The sequence below is a fragment of the Lineus longissimus genome, chromosome 11 (assembly GCF_910592395.1).
Source record: "Lineus longissimus chromosome 11, tnLinLong1.2, whole genome shotgun sequence".
NCBI classification, from domain to species: domain Eukaryota; kingdom Metazoa; phylum Nemertea; class Pilidiophora; order Heteronemertea; family Lineidae; genus Lineus; species Lineus longissimus.
Window position 1 is genome coordinate 8,303,396 of NC_088318.1, and position 26,191 is coordinate 8,329,586.

Consider the following 26,191-nt stretch of genomic DNA (forward strand, 5'->3'; position numbering starts at 1 on the left):
TCGCAACACCGCGACCATCGGCAAAACCATCTGCAACAGAGATCACCTTATAATTATGCCCCCGCTAAAGTGGGGGCATTATGTCCGCCGTCCGCCGCACTGAATTCCAGACTATAACTCAAGAACCCCTTGCTCGGCTGACTTGAAATTTTTAGGGGGTGTAGGCCTAGTGTGTCAAAGGGTCCCTATTGTTTTTTGGCGCGTTCCAAAATCCAATATGGCCGCCAGCCGCCATCTTAGGTTTTTCGCATTCCGCTTGTTTACTAAAGAACCAGAGGTCCAACAGTCTTCAAACTTTTGTGGTGGGATGGTCTATGGTAGGGGAGGTTCCCTATCGATTTTGGGCCCGACCCGAAATCAAAGATGGCCGCCAGCCACCATCTTAGATTTTCGCATTCCGCTCGTTAACTGGAGAACCGGAGGTCTAACAGTCTTCAAACTTTTGTGGCGTAATGGTCTATGGTAGGGGAGGTTCCCTATCGATTTTGGGCCCGACCCGAAATCAAAGATGGCCGCCAGCCACCATCTTAGATTTTGGCATTCCGCTCGTTAACTGGAGAACCGGAGGTCCAACAGTCTTCAAACTTTTGTGGCGTAATGGTCTATGGTAGGGGAGGTTCCCTATCGATTTTGGGCCCGACCCGAAATCAATTCAAAGATGGCCGCCAGCCACCATCTTAGATTTTGGCATTCCACTCGTTAACTGGAGAACCAGAGGTCCAACAGTCTTCAAACTTTTGTGGTGTAATGGTCTATGGTAGGGGAGGTTCCCTATCGATTTTGGGCCAGACCCGAAATCAAAGATGGCCACCAGGTCCCCGACTTTGTGATTTGTATTCCGCCCCGTAAATTAAGAACCGAGTGAGTGACAGACCTGAAACTTATGTGGTGTTATTACCTAGTGTAGGGGAGGTTCCCTATCCATTTTTGGCCCGATCTGAAATCCAAGATGGCTGCCAGGCCCGACTTGGTTTTTCGCATTCCGACCTGTAACTCAAGAACCAAGTGAGTGACAGACCTGAAACTTATGTGGTGTGATGAGGTTGTGTAGGGGAGGTTCCCTGTCGATTTTGGGCCTGACCCAAAATTCAATATGGCTGCCAGCAGCCAACTTAGATTTTGGTATTCCAATTGTTAACTGAAGAACTAGAGGTTTGACACACTTCAAACTTTTGTGGTGCAATGGTCATTCAGGGGATGCTCTCTATCAATTTTGGGCGCATTCCAGAATCGAAAATGGCCTCCAGCCGCCATCTTAGATTTTTGCTGAGATGAGATAAGATAAGAGATGAGATAAATAGCCACGCAGTTGCTATTCATTGATATCCGAGCATTGGATATTCTGTGACAGACATCAGGAGATGAGATAAATAGCTAGGCAATTCCTATTCATTGATATCCGAGCATTGGATATTCTGTGACTGACACCAGGAGAAGGGATAAATAGCCTGACAGTTGTTATTCATTAGCATGTAAGCAATGGATATTCTGTGACTGATTCTAGCAGATTGCACTTTAAGCTACCCGGCAGTGACTAGTCTTTAACTTCCTGAGTACCAGATATTCTGTGACTGATTCCAGGCGATCGCATAATTGATGCTGTTCCAGTAACAGGGTCAACAGCTTGCCCACTGATCTTCTGTGTAAATTGCTAGCAGGCAATCGCCTTGGAAACGGCAAAAACTTAAAAGATCAAGGAGATGACAACGGCGAAAATAGTATAGACCACGCTTCACCTCTGTAGTGAGTAAATGGGAAAACCAACCTCTGCTGTTCACGTGCATGTCTATTGTCAGACCAACTAGCCCAGTCAACAGCCATATTATTGTGGATGTTATTTGAGAGCCTCCACAAAATTTCATAAACAGCCACAGAGAAGATATTATCGTATTTATGCGCTTATAAGCGCACTGCGCTTATATTCGAGGTGCGCTTATAGCCACAATTTCATATTTATAGGCTAAATAACGTGCGCAATGAACATATTAACACACCGAACACACCAGAGCGGGGGCATACATGCGCAATTTGCCCCAATTGCGTTATATATTTCTAGTTATCAATATAAAATTTACAAAGTACCAACTCATGATAAGCGTAGGCCTACTAAACAACCAGCCTAGCACGGTATATTCGCATGATGACATTAACTCCAATAACCATAATCCGAGTCCTATTGACAATCAGGCATACGACATGGGCGACAGCACAATTTACTAATCACACTTCAGTTTCATCACAATTAGAAATAGGCCTCGCCGGCCAGCATTGAACCTTATGACTATTCGTTTACCATTCTAAAATACCTTGGTACCGTAAAGTCAACTTTTAAATGGAAAATGCATAAGCCTCGTTCTGAGAGCGGAGTGTTTTGGACACGCAACCAAGATGCTCTACCAAAGTTCCCTCGGGTTGCACTAAAATGTGGAAACCATGCACACGTCACGTCAATGGAATTTCAGCTCACTTCAGAAGTTTGAGGCTCTCAAAACACTGCTTCAAACACAAATCAGCCAAGAAAGCATCAACCACCCTAAGTTTTTTAATAAGCACTGCACATATTTGCCGAGAAAAACGCTCCAAATAGCCCATTTGCGCGGATTTTAGCATCACTTGAGCGAGCCGATGCGGACTTCCTATGCGCGCTGTACAAAATGTACATGTCTCATTTTCTGTAACGTTGCCGTAACATAATGTAAACAGCGGCACTACCGGCGCTCCGGCCGGGCCGGCGATGGGTGGAATTTGTCAAATTCGCACATATTCAAGTTATTTTCGTGGCCTATCTTTTTAAGTTTGAGGTATTTTAGAATAGAAATTGAACCCTCGGCTTCGGACCTTGGTTGAGTTACCAAGACACTCGAGGGTGGAGCTAAAATACAGTCCAAACCCGAGCCGACCAAGACACTCGAGAGTGGAGCTAAAATTTCGTCCAAACCCGAGCCGACAGGCGAGGGTTTGGACTGTATTTTAGCTCCACCCTCGAGTGTCTTGGTAACTCAACCAAGGTCCTCCGCCTCGGGTTCAATTCCCTAAATACATTTAATATAGAAATCTGCCTATATAACAGGGAAGCAAGCGTACCAGATGTTTAACTGGCTACACAGCCTCGTTAGCCTATCCACTTCAAAATGGCTAACACAGCCTATTTAGTTTTCAATTTCATAATGGCCACCAAGGCCTGTAACATCGTGAAATGATAAATTGGCTATTACAGCCCAGTAGGCCAACATGCATTAGGCATAACAGCCCCCAAAAGTGGCAACCCCAGCCGACAAGCATTCCAGCTAACGCATGGCTACCACAGCCTTAGCCTATCAGCTTCCATAATGGCCACCACAGCCTGTAACACCGAGGGATTATAAACTGGCTACCACAGCCCAGATAGGTATAACAACCTCCACAATTGACTACCACAGCCCAGATAGGTATAATAACCTCCACAATTGGCTACCACAGCCTACAAGCCTTCCATGGCTACCACAGCCTGTAAAATCGGGAAATAAGAAATGGCTGCCTCAGCCTATAAAGCCTTAGAGCTACCATATGGCTATCCAAGCGTATAAAATTAAGAAATCAGAAATCGGGATTAGACTTGGGCCTACATATATCCGTCGGCCATGTGTCAAGAGCATGCCTTAGTACTCTTCAGATATTTTTAGCTACGCTGGCTAGAGCCGGTGTAGCTTATCAGATGAGCAGGGGAGCCACGAAAGTAGTTCCCAGGTGTTAAAGCAATACTTAGTCCTAATGCCTAATGCCTAATGCCCAATGCCTAACCTCAGTGATCACCTAGCGAGTAAGCTAGGAACTAAATTAAGTGCTGCCACCTAGCGTCAGTAGCGATCAACCAAGCCACAACAAACTAGATGGCGTTACAACAGAAGAAGAAACGTTGACCGAAATGACGTTACGTCGTGAGCAGTACAGCGCCAGTTGAGCGAATGCAAAGTAAGTGAAAGCACGCTTTAGTCATTTTAACATGTGTCAAGTACTCTTCAGATATTTTTAGCTACGCTGGCTAGAGCCGGCATAGCTTATCAGATGAGCAGGGGAGCCATGAAAGTAGTTCCCAGGTAGGGGCAGTGCAAAATGCTTATTTGCAGAAAATATTGGCTGCTTGTAGAGAAGCATCAGCCCTGAAATGCGAGTTCATGATGCATTCTAAATATGGGCTGCTTAAATCTTCGTGAAATCGTAAGTATGATTGATAATTATCACATTGTAGAAAATCGTCTGCTGAACCTGCTATTTGTTTGCGGATCCAAGCTCCCCACCTTGTTTTGCCAATGCATTATGGAATCAAGACACGGGCATATGAATAGTGAAAACACACCGAGATTGGAAATTTGGAAAACGGAGAACGACTTTATGTTCTGCCTCAGTATTGAGAGTAAAATGTAGGTCAATATTTCGAAGGGCTAGATGCTACGCATGAAAAATAAAAATATGATTTTATCGGATCTATTGTCGATTCAACGAATAAAATTCTAAATGAAGTAGAAGTGAAACAAAACTTGCAGTTGTTTATTGTATGAATTTTGGAAGTGAAGGCGGATTGATACACGGCATCAGAAGGGACAGAACCTCCTGCGCGGGCCGGACATCAGTTTGTCTTTCGTGAAGAAGGTGAGTAAGTTTCTTTTTTTACGGTTGCTAAAATTGTGTTGTTGCCTGTAAATTGGGATTGTATCTAACACGTGAAGTGTCAGGGTCATCGAGGTGCTGTCATTTGTTTATTTTCAACGTTTTGATGCCGAAAACAGCGTGTTGTTTACATTTTCTCTTGATTTGCTAGGTACAATTGGCCATGACAACTGTTATTTGAAAAATCATAGTATAGAATGACTCCTGTAGCTTGTTTACATAGGAAGTGTTACCGTTGTAGGCTTTCTGTCTCGTTAAATTTGCTCAGTCATTGAGTCGAAGTCGAAGATCAAAACACAAAAAATTCTTCCCAATCATCAGAATGAAATAATCGTAATACTTCACAATTATCTATTACACATAGATATAACAACTACAGGAGAATGACTTTGAAATCCAGACAAAAATTTGTTATAAGAATAGCCTCTTTGTATTTATAAACATCATCGACGTAATCAAAACAAACCCGAACGCTAGATAGACGAACAAACATGGCGGACTGCTTCACAAGAAGTTGACGTTTTCTCATGTTTCTTGTCAAAATAACAATGATATCGTAGACCTTTGATAGTGACACTGGTCAGAGTACACAAATAATAGCGACGAAGTAGTCTGCTGGAATTGCGAGGTATTTTTAACGAACAATAAAACTACCATTCTCAGTCTATGCTGATACGCCATACGGAAAACCGTGAGGAGCTGCATGAACTGGGCCTACATTATTTACCATACATTACAGTTACGTACCGGATACCGGTACATGAACAAATGCAATACACTGCAACATATGTGCAGGGAAGTAAAGTATGCATTGCAAGCCATGTGTCCAAACTCTACCAAGGTGAACGTTAGTAAATAAGGGTGAACTTTTTCAAATCTATTAACTTTATTTTATCCCCCCCCCACCAGTTCACTAGTTTTTCACAAAAGTTTTGACATTTTTTTGTACATTTATGTTTTACCTTATCACCAACATGAACAGCAAGCCATACAGGGTTGTATATCCTCTCACGGCTTTCGCGTATCAGCACAGACTACTCATTGTTTTTGTAACATTAATATAATGATCGGGAATGTTGATAATAAGTATCTTATTTTGATGGTGTTTTTTTACAAATTGCTCTTTTTTCTCATGTTTACAGGATGATGCAGTCTATAATCTACGAGTCATTCCGGTGGTCTCCACTGGCAAAGTGGTGTTGCTGTGCATGCTGGGGAACTGGTGACATGAAACCAATCAACCAGTCAGCCATGAGATTGACAGGATCGGGAAAGAAGACGCTGTATCTTAGCTGATTTGTCCTTCACGTTTTGGTCTTGTTTTACTGTATTATACAAGTTGATTGAATAAAGAAGCCTTGAAATTGAATAGGCATCTCTGAATTTTTATTTATTATAATATTAAAAAATAAAGCTTGCCTATCAAACCTAAACTCTTGAACATGCAACTTTTAACCCTTATACTAGTGTCATGCTCGACCTTAGGTCGAGTTAAAATTCCTACCCCTTTACTGTATCGCTCGAACCTAGGTCAAGAGAGAGGGAAATGCCTCAGAAAATAAATTATCCAGGGCGCAATTGGAGTCCTTTTTGTTTACTTTATCTGCCAGTGTAAAGACGGCACTGCGTCTGATCATTGATAACTTGCAACTGAAAGTCAAGCACCTTTTCAGAAGAGGTGAGGCAAGGGTTATGGTGATATAAGAGACGTCATCATGCCTCATGTCACAATCAAGTAAGAGACCGCATTGTCGCCTGAATGATATGAGACAAGAGGGTGATGTCACAATCAAGTAAGTGACCACATTGTAGCCTGATCGATATAAGAGAAGAGCGTGATGTATGAGACGTTATCATGCCTGATGTCACAGTCAAGTAAGACTTCGTTGTAGCCTGATTGATATACCGTATTTGATGGTGTATAAGTCGCACCTTTTTACATTGAAAAATTCTGCCGAAGTGGGGGGTGCGACCTATATACGGAAGTGCGACTTATACACCAAAGGCCCGTGAACGGCGAAATGATGCAACCCAAAAATCCCCCATCGGGAGCCCCACGTAGCAATCACAGCGCGCCAAATGATAGCACGCGAGAGGTCAAGGTCGCACTTGTATTGTATTGCACACACACATGGTCGAGTGGTTTACAATAGCAAAAATGCTGAAAAGATTCAGTTATACCGGGAAATTCAAGCTAGAAGTGGTCAAGTATGCAGAGGAGAATGGCGGGAATCGGGCTGCTGGTCGGCAGTATGCAGTAAGTGAGAAACTGGTGCGTGATTGGCGCAGGAATCAGGACACCATCAAAGAAATGCTGAGAAAAAAACGAGCAAGGCGCGGGAAGGATGCCCTCTGGCCAGAATTGGAACGAGAACTTGTCGGGTGGGTTACGGATTTACGAGATTCTGGACGCTCGGTGAACACTATCATGATCCGTCAAAAAGCACTAACTGTTGTTAGGCATGATGAAGCATATGAGGATATAAGGGATGAATTCATCGGCAGTGAGGGTTGGTGCTACCGTTTTATGAAACGGCATGACCTTGTCATTCGGACCAGAACAACACTTGCGCAAGCCCTTCCAGCTGACCTTGACGATAAAGTTATCAGTTTTCATCGATTTGTTATACGGATGCGTAGGCAGCACGGATACTTGATCTCTTGCATTGGGAACATGGATGAAACCCCTTGCACATTTGACATTCCAATGAATCATACTGTGCACAAAAAAGGCGATAAAACTTTTGCTGTGAAAACCACCGGTCATGAGAAAACTCACTTTACTGTTGTTCTTGCCTGCATGGCAGATGGCACTAAATTGAAACCGATGATTATATTCAAGCGTAAAACTATGCCCAGGGATAATTTTCCGGTCACAGTGAATGTGCAAGTACAAGCTAAAGGGTGGATGGATGAGAACATGATGAATGTGTGGATATCGGAAATCTGGCGCAGGAGGCCCGGTGGAATAAGAAATGACTTGAGTTTGCTTGTGTTTGACAGCATGCGGGCACACCTGGAAAGCAAAACCGTCGTGAACGGTGTAACACACACTGTGCAGTCATTTCAGGGGGGTGTACCAAACTCCTTCAGCCGATTGATGTTAGTCTCACTAAACCTTTCAAAGATGCACTTCGATACGAATGGGAGTCTTGGATGCAGAGTGATGATGACCACACGTTCATGGCAACAGGGAAAATGCGGGCAGCATCGCCAGGAATCATTTGTGCTTGGGTGAGTCGGGCATGGGATACAGTTGACGCCGGAATCGTTCGAAAGTCCTTTTTGAAGACGGGCATATCAAATGCACAAGACGGAGTTGAGGACGACTGGCTGTGGAGAGACTGAAAATGTCACGGATCAAGACCGCGTGCATGCGTTCGAGGCAGCCGACCAGGATCAGGAGAGCATGGATAGTGACAATGACATTACCGATTCTCAACGTATTCGGGCGTTTGATGGCTACGATGACGATTCAGAATTCAAGGGATTTGATTCAGACAATTTGGAATAGGCCTTTCGCCATGGAACTCATGAAATAGTTATGTTAGACTTGGTAAGTGGCAAAAAACATTTTACATAAACTTTTGGAGCCAAAGTTGGGGGTGCGACTTATACACCCATGCGACTTATACACCATCAAATACGGAAGAGAAGCGGGTGATGAAAGAGACTGCATCATGCCTCATGTCACAATCAAGTAAGAGACCGCATTGTAGCCTGATTGATATGAGAGTAGAGGGGGTGATGTTAGAGACGGCATCATGCCTCATGTCACAATCTAGAGACTGCATTGGAGCCTTATGGGAGGGAATAGGGCAGTGATACAAGAACTAATCTAAACTCAAGGTAATGATGGAGACATTTGCACTGACGTACTTTTATGACCTTCTGCCCTACTTAAAGTAGGCGTGTTTGGTATCGAACTAAAGATAATGAACAGTAGGTTTGCGCTAACCCATTTTCATTGCCAACTGACCTACTTGGAGACGGTTACAGCGAAAGGTGTCATCCGTGTTTGATATCAAACTAAAAGTGTTTAAGAGTAGGTTTACCCTGATATACTTTTATGACTCACTAAACAACTTCAACACCGTTAGAGGAAGGCAGTCGCATTAATGGTATCAAACTAAAGGTACTGAAAGAGCAGTTTTGCGCTGGCCTGCTTAAACAGAGTTGGAGCATAGGCACTGAAGGTATTGAAGAGCGGATGTGACAAAAGAACCCCTCAACTACTTCATTCACTGCAGTTCAAATAAAACCTTCACAACTGTCATCCATCCTAGGGGCCAAATTCATTAGACGTGTGTAACTTCTCCCTGATTAGTTATAGGGCCTATTCATATTCTGTGAAGATTTACATGAAGGACCTGAATCTGTCTATTCAGTAGTTAAACGCTGTTTTAAGCTGAACGCCCTTCATGAATTTGGCCCCATTTGTCTAAGCTTGATTCCATCTAGTCTGTCCACATCTCCCTATCTACCATAAACCTTCAGTCTGGTACTCGCATTTACTACTTGCTACATTTTCTTGTCATTCATCTCATTCCTTGCTATTAAATTCCGCCAGCGAAGCTATTCAGGCTGCCAGGCCTCTAGTAATGAAATTAAAACGGTCAACACCTGCTTCAAAATAAAAAAAATTCAGCTGTAAATACCTTACACCGTTTAATTATAACCTCATAGTTAATACTGATATATCAAATCGACCAAAATGGATAAACTAAGTATATAATAGACCTTTTTTCCTGAGCTCCGTCGAAACACTTTTCTCAGTTCCAACCGCGAAAAGGAAGTGGCGACACCGATCGTCACAAGGTAACACTAATGATGATATTTGCACACAGTAGCTAAGGTGGTAATTTTCATCTTCATTGTACTCTTGTGTGGTCATTTTCCCTAAGTTGGTTAAGCTATTGCAATGTGCCAAGCTTGCCCTAAGGAGCTTATTTGAGACATTTGTTCTTAGGTGGTTAAACATGGACTTGTCCATTTTCTGTTTTATTACCTCATAAGTGAAGATTGGTAACAAGGAATGACCACCTAAGCAAGAGTTCATAGGTGGTAACCACCTAAGGTACTGTAGAATCCCGCCTGTCCTGCCAGTTTGTAAATTCTATAGATTGGGTATATTATACAATAGGGTTGTACTGAGTATTGAGCATAAATAGCACCAGTCAACAATAAGCAGCCGTTAAGCGCTGGGGTTACGGTCGCAGGTGTGGTGTGCACGGATTAAATGGTCAATTATGTATGGGCGGTTATTACCAAAAAAAGACAAACCAAAGCAAAGACACTTGTGTAGCATATCAAGGACACGTAGATTGATACTCCTATGTGTGCCACATCAAAGACATCAGGACCATACACCACGTCAAAGATAACGATGCGAAGTCAACAGGCGGCGCCACTGTAGATTGCTGGCGGCCGTATGCCTGTTGACGTTGTTGTTATTCGCCACCTCTCTCCCCATTATTCCAACAACTTGTTGAAGGAGGTTGACACAGTTTTCTAACTTATCTCTATCCATGGTTATGATATACTAGTATGATTGATGATGTTGAAAAGAAAGGGGATCTCAAAATACGACAGTCTACTACGAATAGATGCAATAGTGACATAACAACACATGTGCATTTTCCCGCTAGTCGCTTATATCAACAAAAACCTGAAGTTGTCGATGTCGTTTTTAAACATAACATAACATAACATAACATAACATAATTTATTTCTCTCCAAAAAACCCTTTAGGGTATAAGAGGTTACATGATTTAACATTTACATATGGTGGACCAAGCTGATGAATTCTTTACAAAAACTATGAATATTGTCTAAGTTTACCCGGGAACATTTAGTCATAATGCGATGGAAAAATTCATGATAAAAAACCTGAGGTAATTCTTTTAAGTTTGGAAACAACCTTACTCGCATGTGACGGAAATACGGACACGTAATAAAATAATGAAGTTCGTCTCTTACACAAACCTGGTCACAAAGACCACAAATATTTTCAGCAGTCTCATTTCTATACATTCTGGTTACCGTTTCTGGGAATTTTATAGATCCAGTACGAAATTTACAAATACTGACCGTTTGATATAATGGTAATTTTTTAACATAGGGCTCCATATTCAGGTTTTGTTTAAACATTCTATAAATTGTACATCTGAAATCGTTATTTACTTCGTTTCTCCATTGATAGTTGTTCACACTGGTCTCTCATTATCTGTTCAACTACAATTTTCAGTTCTCGTAGGGACAAAACCTCGGGAGTATACCAAATTTGAGTGAGGCCACAGCTGTCTAGAACAGTTTTCACACTTTTACACCAGCCTTGGTTTAAATAACCCTTGTCTAAATGCTCCCTAGTTATGTTATAAAAGATATAAGCCCATTTATCTGTTTTTCCAATTCTGAGTCTGTTCCAAAAAGGTAACATTCGCACGGCTATGTGAATCTTCAAAGAGTATCGCCCAAGTTCTCCCATTACCATTACTGTAGGAGTTCTTAACGGTAATCGTAGCAAATATTTGCAAAATTTAACTTGTACACGATCCAGCAACTCGGTGTTTTGGTTACCCCACACCTCACTACCATATAGCAAAACTGGTGTGACTACTTTGTCAAATATGTCTAGACTCAATTCGACCGTAAGAGAAAGTCTTCTTTCTATACGCTCTCAGTACACCAAACATGGCTTTCATACCTTTATTATATCTATCTTTTATTGCCCTCGCAAAATTTCCATTATATGAGAATGTTACGCCTAAGTATGTGAAATGATCTACCAACTCGACCCTACCCCCATTATATCTAAATTCCGGTATATTTACTCTTAGCTTTCCCCGAGAAAAAATCATTGCCTTGGTTTTCTTAATATTTACGATCAGATGCCACTCCTCACAGTAATCGTGCAATAAGTTCAGGGCGTTTTGTAACTCGTTAGGATCATCTGCCATAAGAATCATATCGTCCGCACACAATAAATAATATTGCCAGCTTCAAAAAAATCTCCAAGTTGTCTAAAAACTCACATCGGCTATTGATATGGAAATCAGAAGGACCATTACTTTTCCCAAGACGGTGGCGCCGCCTGTTGACTTCGCATCGTTATCTTTGACGTGGGATATGGTCCAGAGAGGTATGCTGTATCAAACAAAAACAAAACATGCATTCCAGATGTCTTTGATGTGGCACACATAGGAGTATCAATCTACGTGTCCTTGATATGCTACACAAGTGTCTTTGCTTTGGTTTGTCTTTATTTGCGGTAATAACCGCCCAGGAGTATCAATCTACGTGTCCTTGATATGCTACACAAGTGTCTTTGCTTTGGTTTGTCTTTATTTGCGGTAATCACCGCCCATAATTATGCGTTGGCCATGTAAAGTAGATGTTGCATACTGACTGCTGTGATTCGTGCATGTGCTGGTCTTTTTTGAATTGGGGTGTAGGCTCACTGGTGTGTAAATAGTGGAGGCCTACAGGGTGGCCCAAAGATGCTCAAGTATACTTTCACTACCATAAGACTGCTGGTACCATGTTGGATCTTGAATGTAGGATTTTGCAAGGAGAAAAATCTCGATTCGGTCTATCCAGTAGTTTTAGTTCTGAGAGTCAATTTTGTGAAGCGAATTTGGGAGTGATTTCAGCCATGGTATTTCGAAGAAACTGATCAATCTAGTTGCTGGCCCATTTAATCCCACAATCTTTGCTTTTGCTCTAAAGCAATTCTCAAACGGTGCATAAATGCCTGTTCAGGAGATATTGTTGTCTTTGGCCCCGTTACGGCCCTTGTGGAATTGTTCGAAAAGTGTAGAATTAGAAACAACATCATATTTGAAACCACGTTTTGCCTTGCCCATTTTTCCATCAAAATACCCATCTTTGACGACAACAAACCACAAATAATAGAGATCCTCAAGAACATATTGGTATACAGAGCGTAGTTAAGTAGAGTACATTTAAAAGGATGGCCGAAAATAGCGTAGTAACTGTGAACAGTGTTGAAGAAACTCCCGATGAAAACCAGACCGCGATGACCCAGATAAAAAGCCCAATCGATTCGAACCTTTTTCCCCCTGCTAGTAGTAGTATGTGTGCTGGTAGTGGTACTGAGGATGATGCAGCTCGGAGCCACGCTCAGCCTGCTGAGAGCTCCCAACAGAGGTTACGTCCCTCCGGATGGTACGAAAAGATCTTGAGAAAAGAGAAGGCAGGGTTGAAGTCTGCTTTTACCAGGGCCAGGCGGCAGTTGACAGAGTTAATTTCAGATAGTGACACATTGTTTGCAGATAGTCAGTTTATACAGGCAGCAACTAGAAAAGTTGATGAAGCACAGGAAAGAGCTATGGGCAATATGAGTTCACTGGCTGATTTGTATGCGTCTCAAAATAGATTCGAAGACTTTGATAAAGTCACAGCTGAAATGGAGAAGATAGAAGAAGAATTTGCTGATTCTCAGAATGCAGCTGAACAGTATTTCGCAGAAAGAAGAGAAAAGTCGTCAAGCAGTAGATCGACACCTAGCATAATAAGGAATTGGGATTCACTTGCGAATGTTCACCGATCCCAGCAATTTGGATCGGCCATAGAAATGATAGAGGAACATGAAGAATCGAGCAGAGGCCTACCTGAACCCGAAGATAGGTCAAAAGACGTCACGACAACAGAAGCTGATCGCACACCTGACAAGCCTGATGGTCGCACACTAGATGATGTTGGGGTACAACAACCAGCAGTTGTCATAGACCATGGTGAGATAGCCATGGGTGAGATTACCATTGGTGATAAAGAACCTGGCGAGATTGCCATGGGTGAAAACAAGCCTCGCGGCGGAAATGGTGCAGCTTCAGTTGAAGATAAAGGCCCTGGTGAGATTGCCATGGGTGAAAACAAGCCTCGCGGCGGAAATGATGCAGCTCAAGTGGAAGACAAAGGCCCTGGTGAGATTGCCATGGGTGTGCCTGCCATGGATGACAGCAAGCCTAGAGGCGGTAATGGTTCAACTTTAATTGGTGATCAAGGGAGAAGCGATGTCGCTACTGGTACTACAGCCCCTCCACAGCAGAAGAAAGTCGGTCCAGCAGTAACAGTCGTTAAGCAGAAACAGACAACAGATGAAGAAGCAAGACACAGAAACAGACAAGTGGACGGTCCTAAGAAGGTCCAGTTTTATAGTCCAGCTGCGCCTATTGATAATCGTCAGGTTAAGCCTACCTGTCCACCGGAGCCAATCCAGAATCATCCTGTTGCGCAAAATCGTTTGGTTGCGCCTACTGGAAATGCTAACGTTGAGCTTTCCCACAGCACTCAAGGTGCAGTGCCTGCAGTTAATTGCAGTCAGCCGAGTAAGGACAAGAGCCCACTCCGATTCCAAGGAAAACAGATTGATAGCATTCCAGCATATTCGCCCAACAGTTATGGAGCAAATAGTCAGCCTACCCGTATGCCTAACACGATTAAAGCTGACTGGTCACAACCATACAACACTATACAATATTATGGCACAGGGGGCCAAGAACCAAGATACCAGCAGTTCACACAGGACAACAACATTGGTCAGCCTTCAATGCTTGAGAAGGACATGTGGCGACAGCTGAAGAGAGTTTCCATACCGGTGTTTTCCGGAGACCTGAAGTCTTATGAAAGTTGGAAAGCAGCCTTTGTAGCATGCATCGACAAGGCACCAGCCACTGCAGAATTCAAGCTTTTGCATTTGAGGGAGCATCTGAGAGGTGAAGCGTTGAAAGTGATTGAAAATGATTGAAAATCTTGGGCATTCAGCAACAGCATATCAAGCGGCAAAGGATAGATTGGATCGGAAATATGGCGGATATAGGAGACAGGTGGCGCTTCACTTCGAGGAAATCCACAACTTTCGTCCAATACGACCTGGAAAGCTGAAAGAAGATGTAGAAAAGTTCGCTGATTTGTTGGCCCTTACAGTCATAAACCTAAAAGAGTCCGGCCTTTACAGTGACCTCGACAGTCGTTTGTTGTACTCTGTTCTGATGAAGAAAATGACTGAAAAGATGGTTGCCGAGTATCATCGTTGGCTAGATGACTACCAGTATAAGTTCTTCATGCCTGGATCATAAAGGAAGCACAAGTCCGAATTGTAGCTCATGAAGCTGTTTGTGGGTTTGCCGATGGTACAGGAGATGATAGAAAGAAGGGACAAAGCACAGATGACGACAGGAGGCACCGATTAGATGATAACTACAAGAAGAAAAAGAGCTTTTTCACATCCGGGTCAGCAGGAGCAGCAAAACCAGAATTTAAAAGGGACTGTCCTCTTTCATCATGCCAAGAGCAACATGGCATATGGAGTTGCGACAAGTTTAAAGGACTTGAGATTGACAAGAGATGGGATATGGCGAAGGAGCTAAAACTTTGCTATAGATGCCTGGCTAACAGTAATCACCGTGGTGTTGACTGCAAACGTAGTCGTGTGTGCGGAATCGAAGGATGTAAAGAAACACACAATCGCTTACTGCATCGATCCCCATTGCCAAAAGAAAGTCTTTCAGCCACGAAAGGGGAAAATAAGAAAGAGAAAAGGCCTGCAGCAAGTGGTGAGAAACCTAGAAGCCAAAACTATGGAAGTCTTACAACCACATCTGATGACAAAGAAGAGTCTGAATACATCGCTCTCCGCACTGTTCCAGTAATTGTGAAGAACGGGAGGAAACGTTTGAAAATCAACGTACTGTTAGATGATGGAAGTACGACAACCTATATCAACACAGAAGTGGCTGAAGAGTTGGGACTTAAAGGAGAAGTAATGAAGACCACAGTCAGCGTGCTCAATGGAATGGTAGAATCTTTCGAGACCACACCTGTTGAGGTTGTATTAGAGAGTTTGGACAAGCCAATCAATATGATGATCACTGCAAGAACTACCGATAATGTCACCGGAGATATGAAAGCCATCGACTGGAGAGATTATGCGGATAAGTTTGAACATCTGAAAGACATTGCATTCCCGAAAGAGAGAAACCATAGATATGTTGATCGGCGTTGACTACCCGGAGTTACACTTCTCACTAAAAGAGGTTGCAGGAAAGGATGGCGGGCCAATTGCCAGAAAGACTAGACTTGGATGGACATGTGTAGGGTGTCCACAAAAAGAGATGAAGAAAGAGAGGAATTTCTTTGTTAATCGGAAGAATACTGTCTTAGAGGAGATTAATGCTACCATGAAGCAGTTTTGGGAGATAGACAGCTCAGGAGCCAAAACCGAGAACCATGGAAGTAGTCACATGTCACTGGAGGACAAAGCAGTTTGCACAGTGATACAGAAGGAGATGGTGTATAAGGACAACCGTTATGAAGTTCCATTGCCATGGAGAGAAGGCAGACCTGAATTGCCCGATAATAGTCAGATGGCGGTGCAGAGACTTGCAAGCACGGAACGAAGATTGCTACGTGAGCCAGAAGTTGCGAAGGCTTACACCGCTACCATCAAGCAGTATCTTGAGAAGAACTACGTACGCAAGGTTCCACCAGCTGAAGAGCAGCCACCGTCAAAGTGGTACTTACCGCATTTCCCAGTTGTCAGGCCTGACAAGTCTACAACGAAAACCCGCATCGTATTTGACGCTTCTGCCAAGTTTGAAGGAGTATCGTTAAATGACACACTTCATCAGGGTCCTAAGTTGCAGAAAGACCTAGTCGATGTCTTACTACGATTTAGAAAAGAGCCAGTTGCTCTCGTTGGAGATATTCAACAGATGTACCTGCAACTAGAAGTTGAAGCCAAGGATAGACCTTTCCAGCGGTTCCTATGGAGAGATCTAGACACAACCAGAGCCCCAGAAGAATATGAGTTCAACAGAGTGGTGTTTGGAATCAATTCGTCGCCGTTCCTCGCACAGTTCGTCGCCCAAGAGCATGCCAAACGCCATAGATCAATCTTCCCTTTAGCCTCGGACACCATACTCAAGTCGACTTTCATGGATGACTCGATGGATTCTGTACTGAACGATACAGAGGGTGTGAAGCTGTATCATGAGTTGGATGAACTCTGGCATAAGGCTGGGATGTACTGCAGAAAATGGCTGTCGAACTCCTTAACCGTGTTAGCTGAGATTCCAGAAGAAGACAGGGCAGCTGAAATAAGTTTAGACGAAGGGGAGCTTCCTTCCACGAAGACTCTTGGTGTTCTCTGGCAGGCGAAAGAAGATCAGTTCAGCTTCACTGCCACATCAGTCGAAGACAACTTCACCTTAACTAAGAGGACATTCCTGCAAAAGTTGGCCAAAGTCTTTGACCCAATGGGTTTCATATCGCCCTACATCATACGCGGAAAGATACTTATGCAAGAGATTTGGACGACTGGAGTTGGATGGGACGATAGGAATCTTGGATGCCTTGAGCAGAAGGCACAGTGCTGGTTTGATGATCTTCGAGATTTAGGACTCATAAAGATCCCGAGATGCCTCAGACTGGATTCAGCTGAGAAGCTGTTGAGCATCAAAGTCCATGCATTCTCTGATGCGTCGCAGGATGCTTATGGTGCTGTACTTTATGAGAGAACAACCTACGAGGGAGGACTAATCATATCACATTTTATAGTTTCGAAGACTAGAGTTGCCCCGTTGGCTGCAACCAGCATTCCGAGACTTGAGCTGATGGGAGCGACACTCGCCTTGCATTTGACTATGTCCGTAATCGCAGCCTTGCAGCTACCAATGCAGGACGTAACCTTTTGGAGCGATAGTGCTAATGTTCTGTGGTGGATTAGGGGTAGGAGCAGACTGTTTAAACCGTTTGTCGCACACCGTATCGGAGAGATACAGGCTCAGACCTGCCCAGATCAGTGGAAGCACGTGCCAACAAAGATGAATCCTGCTGACATCTTAACAAGAGGAGCAAAAGTCAAGGAGTTATCAGACAACACTCTTTGGTGGAACGGGCCGGAATTCCTGCTGAAAGATCATTCTAAATGGCCAGAACAGAACTTTGGAGAAGACAAGTCGCCATCAAGTGAGCGGAAGAAAAGCTCAAATGGAGTTTTTGTTACATTGCAGAAGGAACCACAACCGCAAGATAAGGAGAAAAACAAGCAAGATGTTGATGAAGGAGTTGCTCAAGACTGGCGTTTAAACCCAGAGCGCTTCTCTAGCTGGGTCAGATTAACCAGAGTTTCTGCTTGGGTCCACCGTTTTGTAGAAAACTGCCAGCAGCCAGTAGGGCAAAGGAGACATGGTGAACTCGATGCAGAGGAGATCCACGACGCCGAACATCAGTTCATAAGACAAGCCCAGCTGGAGACCTTTCCGGCCGAGTACAAGGCCCTACAGAAGAATAAAGCTTTACCAGTTGCCAGTAGGATTCTTGGACTACGGCCGATGATCGATCAAGATGGTATCCTCAGGAGCAACGGCAGACGTGAGAAGGCTGAATTCCTTGCCTATGATGTGCGTTACCCTGTGATACTGCCACGAAAGAGTTGGGTGACAATGCTGATCATAAGGTTTCATCATGAACAAGCTAACCATGCAGCCGGAGTCAATCACATATTAGCGTCATTGTCTGCAAAGTATTGGATACCAGCAGGAAGAGAAGCTATCCGAGAATTCGAGAAGTCATGCTACGAATGCAGAAGAAGAAAAGCTAAAGCAGCAACACAACTGATGGCGCCACTCCCAAGAGTTAGACTAAGGCTACCACTCCGAGCCTTTGCTCGAACATCCGTGGATTTCAGTGGCCTTTACTTGACGAAGCAGGGCCGTGGCAGGATCCGAACCAAGCGCTACTTATGCTTGTTTACTTGCTTACTGTCCAGAGCCGTACACCTCGAAATGGCGTTTAGCCTTGACACGGACTCGTTCCTGCATTGTTTCAACCGGATGATGAACCGAAGAGGAGTGCCGTTGGAGATGTACTCGGATAATGGTACAAATTTCGTCAGTGGAGAAAGGGAGCTGCGGGAATTGGTCGAGCAGTTTGACGAAGACATGATTAAGGGACACGGAACAGTCAGAGGGATCTAGTGGACGTTCAACCCTCCCCTCGGGCCACATTTTGGAGGAGTCCACGAGATCATGATTAAAGCCGCTAAGAAAGCCACTGCAGCAATCCTGGGGAACGCCGACATAAACGATGAAGAGTTGATGACTGCCTTTAGTGGTGCAGAAGCCCTCTTAAACTCCAGGCCCCTAACTTACCAGTCCGCAGACGTTAATGACGACACACCATTAACCCCGAACCACCTGTTACATGGTCAAATTGGTGGTGAGTTCGCACCTGCAGCTGCTGATAACGTCGCCTACAACCCAAGGAAGAGATGGCGACATGTTCAACGATTGCTGAAGCACTTTTGGGGCGCTGGATGAAAGAGTGGCTTCCAATGCTACATCCAAGAAGCAAATGGGCCCAGGAGCGAAAGGACATTGAAGTTGGCGATATCATTCTTGTCGTCAATCCAGATACGAACAGAGGAAAGTGGCCGCTTCGACGTGTGGTCAAAGTATGTCTTGGCGGAGATGGCCATGTCAGGGTGGCCAAGGTGCAGATCGGGAAACACGTGATGACGCGTCCTATCACCAGACTCTGTCCGCTAGAATGTGCATAAACGAGTCTCGTCGATGTTCAAGTCTCTAAGGATACGATACGAATCGTTACGTGTATGTGTAATATGGACTATATTCGCTATTAGTATTAGCTAATTGCGTGAAATATATGGACATTCTTAGCTATTAACATTAGCTAATCATGTGGAGTTTATGGACAATTTCGTTATGAATCGCGTTGACTTTGGACAGTTTTATTAAAAGTTAAAATCGTTTTAAATAGTTCTGGATAATATTAGTGTTGCGAATCGCGCATTAGGACAATTACAGGATAAGCTTTAAATCGCGTTAAGTGCAGTCTTGTGAAAAGTTGGACAATCGTAAATTTGTGTTTTGGACTGTCGATATGATGTTGCACATCGAGAAAGGGGAGGATGTTCAAGAGATATTGTTGTCTTTGGCCCCGTTACGGCCCTTGTGGAATTGTTCGAAAAGTGTAGAATTAGAAACAACATCATATTTGAAACCACGTTTTGCCTTGCCCATTTTTCCATCAAAATACCCATCTTTGACGACAACGAACCACAAATATTAGAGATCCTCAAGAACAATGCCTTTAAAACTGCAATCAGATTGCAGCAGCAATGAACGTCTGATGGGATTTTGATTTTGAATTTGATTTTGAAATGGGCAGATACCATTTTGGTTCATGCCCATTTCGCCTTGTCTTTTTTCGCCTTTTCCCATTTTGCCTTTAAAAAATATACATTTCGCCTTCTCCTATTTCGCCTTTTCCAATTTTGCCTCTTCCCAATCCGCCTTATTCTATCTCGCCTTTGTCTTTTTTCGCCTTTTCATTTTTCGCCTTATGCTATTTTGCCTCTGTTTTATCTTGCCTTATCACAAGTTGCCTTATCCATTCTTGCCTTCGTCTCTGTTTGTCATTGTCTTAATCTGCCTTCTCCTATTTCACCTTGTCCTAATTTACCTTTGTCCAAATTCGCCTTCATCCTATCTCGCCTTTAGCCGCCCCGCCTTTGTATCATTTCGCCTTCTTCCCATTTCGCCTTCTTCCTACTTTGCAACAAACTTGGTGTCTTTACCCATGTTTGTTGAGTCAATCTTTCATATGAAAGTGTCTTCAACAGTGTTGAAGGGCTTCTAGGGTCCATTCGGGGGTACCCCCAACCAAAACCCGGTGGACATTGCCAAAATTACAAGTGTAGATAACTTCTCAGCCATTATAGTCATATTACATTACATACCATATTACAAAAGACTTTTGTCTCTTTTACCCATGTTTGTGGGGCCAGTCTTCATATAAGAGTGTTTCCACGAATTATGTTTTGGTACCCTACCCAAGGCTGTTGCTTAATTACCAATATTTTCAAATCTTCATAGCTTCTGAACCATCTACATGTAAGCTTACATGTATCTCCAAAACCAACTTATTATCTTTACCCATGTTTGTCAAATCTTAGAATTTTCCAAGTCTTTCATGGAAATATTTTGGCATAGTGTTTTGGCATTCTTTGATGAGTAAGACTTGTGACCTGGTACAATATAGGAGGGATGGGGGTGCTAAGTATTTTATTGATCTTTCAAAGTGTGAGTGCTTCTGAAGTTCTTTATTATGGACTATGGTCAATAGGCCTACTCAAATCCAGCAATCTGGAAGATGTATTCCTTTGATCATTGGGGAATTATGAGGCCTTCTCACAGAACGAGTTAGCTCTCAAGAACGTCCCACGCAGTGTTCCCTTTAGATGGTTTTGGTACGTTTGATGTTCTTCATTCACAGCAATTCTATAACTTAGCATGAGATAATACAAGTTCCAAAGTTTTTTTGAACAGAATCATTAAACTACTCAAAACACTGCCCCCCCCCCCCCCCCTGCGAATAATAGACCCTTTGCTTAACGAAGGCGGATTGATAAAAGGCGAGGTGAGATATGGCGAAACGGGAGAAGGCAAAATGGGAAGAAGGCGAATTGACACAAAGGTCAATCAAGAAAAGGTAAGATGAGATAAGGCAGGATGGAACCAAGGCAGAATAGGACAAAGGTGAAATAAGAAAAGGCAAACTAGGATGAGGCAAGATGAGAGGAAGGCGAGTTAGGAAGAAGGCCAATTGGAACAAAGGCGAGATAAGACGATGGCGAAATCGTAGAAGGCGAATTGAGAAGAGGCAAGTTAGGAGAAGGCTAAATGGGAGAAGGCAAAATTGGATAAGGCGAATAAGGTTAAGGCGAAATGGGTAGATACCATTTTGATAACTTGTCCTTTCATTGAACGGAAGGGCCTGGACCTATTGGCATAGCCTACTATGTAGCCTGGTACTGACAGAATTATTGTTGCAGATCTGGAATAAATATATATTTTACATGCATTGATCGTAGGAAGTAATTCATGCATTGTCTTTGAATGGAATATCCAGAATAGAGATAGATCTATTCCATTTTATGAGATGGTTTACTTAAACATCCATGAACCATACTGGTAGCACATGTCCAATGGACTCTCGGTTTGCTGATAGAGCATACCAAGAAGCTGAAAATATGGCTTTTCATACATAATAAATAAGAAACAAAACACTGTATTTGAATGAAATGCACCCTGAAGTTTATTTTTTAAGTTCCAAATTTGATTAGGAGTTTTAAGAGAACAAGAAATGTCGAGAGACAGATGCAGTACAGTACTTTACGTGTCACTGCCTTCAACAACAAAAATGCAGTACAAATACAAAAATATACATATAAAACGAGCTGAAAACACACCCACCTCAACAGTAACATGGACCTTAGAGGTCAATGACCGCAATAATCAAAAGAATGAACATATTATATGAACTGTGTTAAACCGCATTAGCTGATTCCTCCAGAGTCTTTCAGAAAGACTCTGATTCCTCTAAGTTAAATTAAAAGCATGATCCCAACAGAGGAGCCTAACTATCAACAAAATTGATATGCATACATAAATGCATAGAAATAACGCTTTGTCCAGGGTACATAAAAACCCACAAAAAAATGCCTACCGTAGGGGCCAATAGGCATTTCCGTTTTTAGGGGCATGTACATATACTAATGACGAAATTGCAATTTGATATAAACATTTCAAATAACAACTTAACATTTGAAAGAAAAATGAACAGAATCAAGCTGGTAATACATTGAATTAACACTTTGTTCAGAACATGATTTTCCCCTGGGTACATACGAAATGGCAGGCATTTCCGTTCATGGAGTCCAATTGAGGTGAAATGATACTAACACGCTTGGTAACTTGATAAACATACATTTCAAATACACAATAATCTATATCCAGAATAAAATGAAAACTTAACATTCCAAAGTATATGGCTGTAAATAAATCTATAAAAAGTAAAATAAACAACCGCGTAAATTGAAATACAACAGTTTGGTCTGGTAAATGTTGAACCATGGCAAAAAAAACTATATTGCATTTCTGTAATGTAATTGCATTTGATTTTTACTTACCGACTACGAGCCTGCCCTACATTTACTGAATGACTCGTCATCAAAATAATTGTCAGTGTTGTTTTGGCATAGTTTGCTGGTTTCTTTCCCAGCGTCAGGGTAGTGACGAGCACAATATCAAAACATCTCATTGGCCATGTTCAAGTTCCGGTTCGTCTTCTTCTGCCGGGGGCTCCTCAAAAAATTCCACCGCTGCTAGTTCGTCAGCCTCTCCGACTTCATCCAGTAGCTCCATCATGACACCTGGCACCTCCTGCCCTTCGTCCAGCCCGCTGACCCTCCAAGCTGACATTACAGCACCCTCTGGAACACCCTCCCATGCCTCGCTGATAATACGAAGCACATCCAAATGCTCAATTCTTGGACATTTTCCCAGATGGTCTGTGTTGAGAACTTTCCAGGCTTTCCAGCAACGTCGTACTCTTGACTTGAAAGACTGCATGATAGTCAGGTCAAGTGGCTGCACTCGGCCCATACACCATCCAGGTATATAAAAAAGATCAAAGCCGTTATCCTCTGCAGTCACTCGGAAGTCTGCATTCCCGTGGGCCGGGAACATATCAATTATCAGAGCCAACTCGTCTATCAATCAAATAAAATCAAATCAAATAAGACATTTCTACGGCGCCCAAATTTGGTGAAAAATTTCACCAACTCTCAGGCGCCTTTGAAATACACTCGAAATAGGTGTGCTTTTAGCATTGTTCCAAAAGCTGCCTTTGACTCCGCAAGTCTAATGTGTGTGGGCAGCCCATTCCATAGGAGTGGCACCGCCTTGTAGAAGGATCTGTCACCAAAACGTATGCACTTGGTGCGTGGCTCCTGTAGAAGGAAAGCGGCGTCAGCCCTGAGGGAATAGGCTGACCCACGTCGGCGTTGTACCACATCAGTCAGGTTAGCCAGTGCCGCTCCATGGACTGCCTTGTAGGTGAGCAAGAGTATCTTAAACTCAACCCTTGCCTTGACAGGCAGCCAATGGAGCCGCATCAGAACCGGACTGATGCGGTCAAACTTGGGAATCAAGCATGTAACCCTGGCTGCAGCATTTAGAACACGCTGCAACCTGCCATACTGCTGTTCCGTGATGCCGTAGAGGAGAGCATTGCAGTAGTCCAGATGAGATGCAACAAAGGCATGCACCAGGGTTTTGGTGGTGCCGACAGTCAGAAACCCGCGAATCTGACGAATCTTGTAGAGGCCAAAGAAAGCTCTAGAGCAGACCTTACTGACATGAGTTTCCATCGACATGTGTTCGTCAAAAATGACACCCAGATTTCCGACTGACGTATTGGTGCTGACTGTCGAGTTCCCCACCCCAACTCTGTCAATGCTCACCTTCTCAAGCTGCTGCCTGGAGCCAATCAACATGCATTCTGTCTTAGTGTCATTTATGCAGAGATGGTTGTCAATAAACCATGCACGCGCATCGGTAGGACTCCAACCACTTAAGAACTGTTCCAGAGATACCGAAATCCTCTTTCATTATGCTTAGAAGATTTGTCACATTGACAGTGTCAAATACCGCACTTAAGTCTAGGAGGACTAACAGGCACACTTCTTGTTTGTCCATTTTCATTAAGATATCACTCTGGACCTTTACCATTGCAGTCTCTGTAGAGAAGTTCTGACGGTAAGCTGATTGAAACTTGGGGAGTGGGGCAAAGGAGTCACTGTGCCCCAGAAGCTGCTTCACGACTACTCTCTCAACTGCTTTTGAAATGAAAGGCAAATTGCTAACAGGTCTAAAATTAGCAAAGGTGAGGTCAAGCCCAGCCTTTTTCAGCAATGGTTTGACGGTAGCACATTTCCAACTATCTGGAATATATCCTGTCTGAAGAGACTGATTGACAATGTCAACGATGGTAGGAAGTAGTGAGTCAAGACACTGCTTCAGAAGGGACGTAGGTATTGGATCGAGTTCACATGATGCACTAGAGGCCTTTAGGATGATGTTGCTGACCTCTACTTCAGACACTGGGTCGAAGCAAGAGAAAGTTTTCCCTGGCGCCGGGCTGGTGACAGAAGGACAGTTGACCTCGACTGCTGCGATCTTTTCCTGAATCAATTTCACCTTCCTCACAAAGAACTCTCCAAAGTTGTTGGCGAGCACAGTCTTGTCGTCATGTGGGGGAAGTGTGTCAACCTGCTTCTCTTGACAGAGCGTGTGCACTAAACGAAATAACTTCCTTGAGTCGCCCTCACATCCCTGAACCCGCTTGGTGTAGTAGTCTCGGCGCGCCTTATTGAGGTTTACAGAATATAGATTGCAGGCCCTCCGGTAGGCTCTCCCACAGGCTGGTGAAAGGTGTCGCTTCCTCTCCGCCCTTCGCCTGGCTTGTTTCAGCTGACGCAGCTCCCCGTTGTACCATGGCGTGGATGGACAAACAGGAATCTCCCTGGTTATCAAAGGGGCATGCTTGTCCAGGATGCCGACTAAGGTTTTGTCGAAAACCCGCACTTGATCATCAAGGTCAGCTTTCGATGGGCCACAGATGTCAGATGATCTGATATCCGCCTTGAAATCCTCAACATCAATTTGGCTAATCTTGCGGAAAGACTCCGTTCGCTTCGGTGACCTGGGTTTCGGTGTATTCAACTTACAGTCAATGAAAAAGTGGTCTGACAGCAGGAGGCTGGCCCTGAAAGTGCCACTGACTAGACTTTCACATCTTCTAGACAGAATGAGGTCCAGGGTGTTTCCCGAGATGTGAGTCGGTCCTAAGACATGTTGGTCGAGACCAAAAGTGTCTAACAGCTCCAGGAAACGCTTTGCATTATTGTCAGAATCATCATTCACGTGAAAGTTAAAGTCTCCACACACCACCAACAGCTCAGGGGTGGTAGCTACTCCCTCCAGGTATTCTCCAAGTTCATTGAGAAAGACACTAACGGGCACCGGAGACGGTTCAGGGCGGTAGATGATCACTACCAGAATTTGTCGTGTCGATGATGGTAATTCGATAGTCATTCGATAGTCCAGTCCTTCAAAGAGTTTTCTTTGAGAACAGCTTTGATGGATGTTCGATACATGAGGCCGGTTCCTCCTCCTTGCCTATCTCCCGGTCGGGGCACGTTCCTGAACTTGTATCCATCAGGTGACAAAGCTCGCATGCTCACTGAGTCCCTGTCCTTAAGCCATGTTTCAGTAACACAGCAAAGGTCAGCACGCTTGTCAATAATGTGATCAACAATGTCAGCAGTTTTTTTCCTTACTGACTGAGCGTTTACCACACACAGATTTAGACTATGTCTTTTTCGTCCAGCTCGTTTGCCCCTTGGCCTTTGCTTTGTACACAAATTTGGGAAAATGATCCTCCTGATTTTCCCAGAAACAGCCTGAGCACACGTCAAATTTCGACCAGAGTCATGCATGCCTAAGGACTTCAACTGCTCCCCACTGTATGTGAAAGCCAGTGAACATGTAGTGCACTATGTACAGGCACAAGAACCAAAATGGAATCCACTTGACTCCCCAAAATGAAGTCACCTGCATCTCATCAACCAGCTCATGAAATTTCACAATAGTAG

General features: G+C 43.6%; 3 protein-coding genes across 12 annotated transcripts in view; 2 read left to right on the plus strand and 1 right to left on the minus strand.

The window, feature by feature from the left end:
* LOC135495436 (uncharacterized) overlaps window positions 1-26,191 on the plus strand; it is a 69,829-nt gene that overhangs the window by 15,884 nt on the left and 27,754 nt on the right. The gene's annotated exons all lie outside the window — the stretch shown is intronic.
* Window positions 15,783-18,647, plus strand: LOC135495241 (uncharacterized). The gene has a single exon (XM_064783701.1). The coding sequence runs from the start codon at window positions 15,783-15,785 to the stop codon at window positions 18,645-18,647; it is 2,865 nt and encodes a 954-aa protein (XP_064639771.1).
* On the minus strand, window positions 24,069-25,631 carry LOC135495242 (uncharacterized). Its single transcript, XM_064783702.1, has one exon. It carries the CDS (start codon window positions 25,629-25,631, stop codon window positions 24,069-24,071), a length of 1,563 nt encoding a protein of 520 aa, XP_064639772.1.

Bases quoted from the DNA above. Each gene is read 5' to 3' on its own strand.
- LOC135495241 (XM_064783701.1), top strand. From the start codon at position 15,783: ATGAAGAAAGAGAGGAATTTCTTTGTTAATCGGAAGAATACTGTCTTA.
- LOC135495242 (XM_064783702.1), bottom strand. From the start codon at position 25,631: ATGACTATCGAATTACCATCATCGACACGACAAATTCTGGTAGTGATC.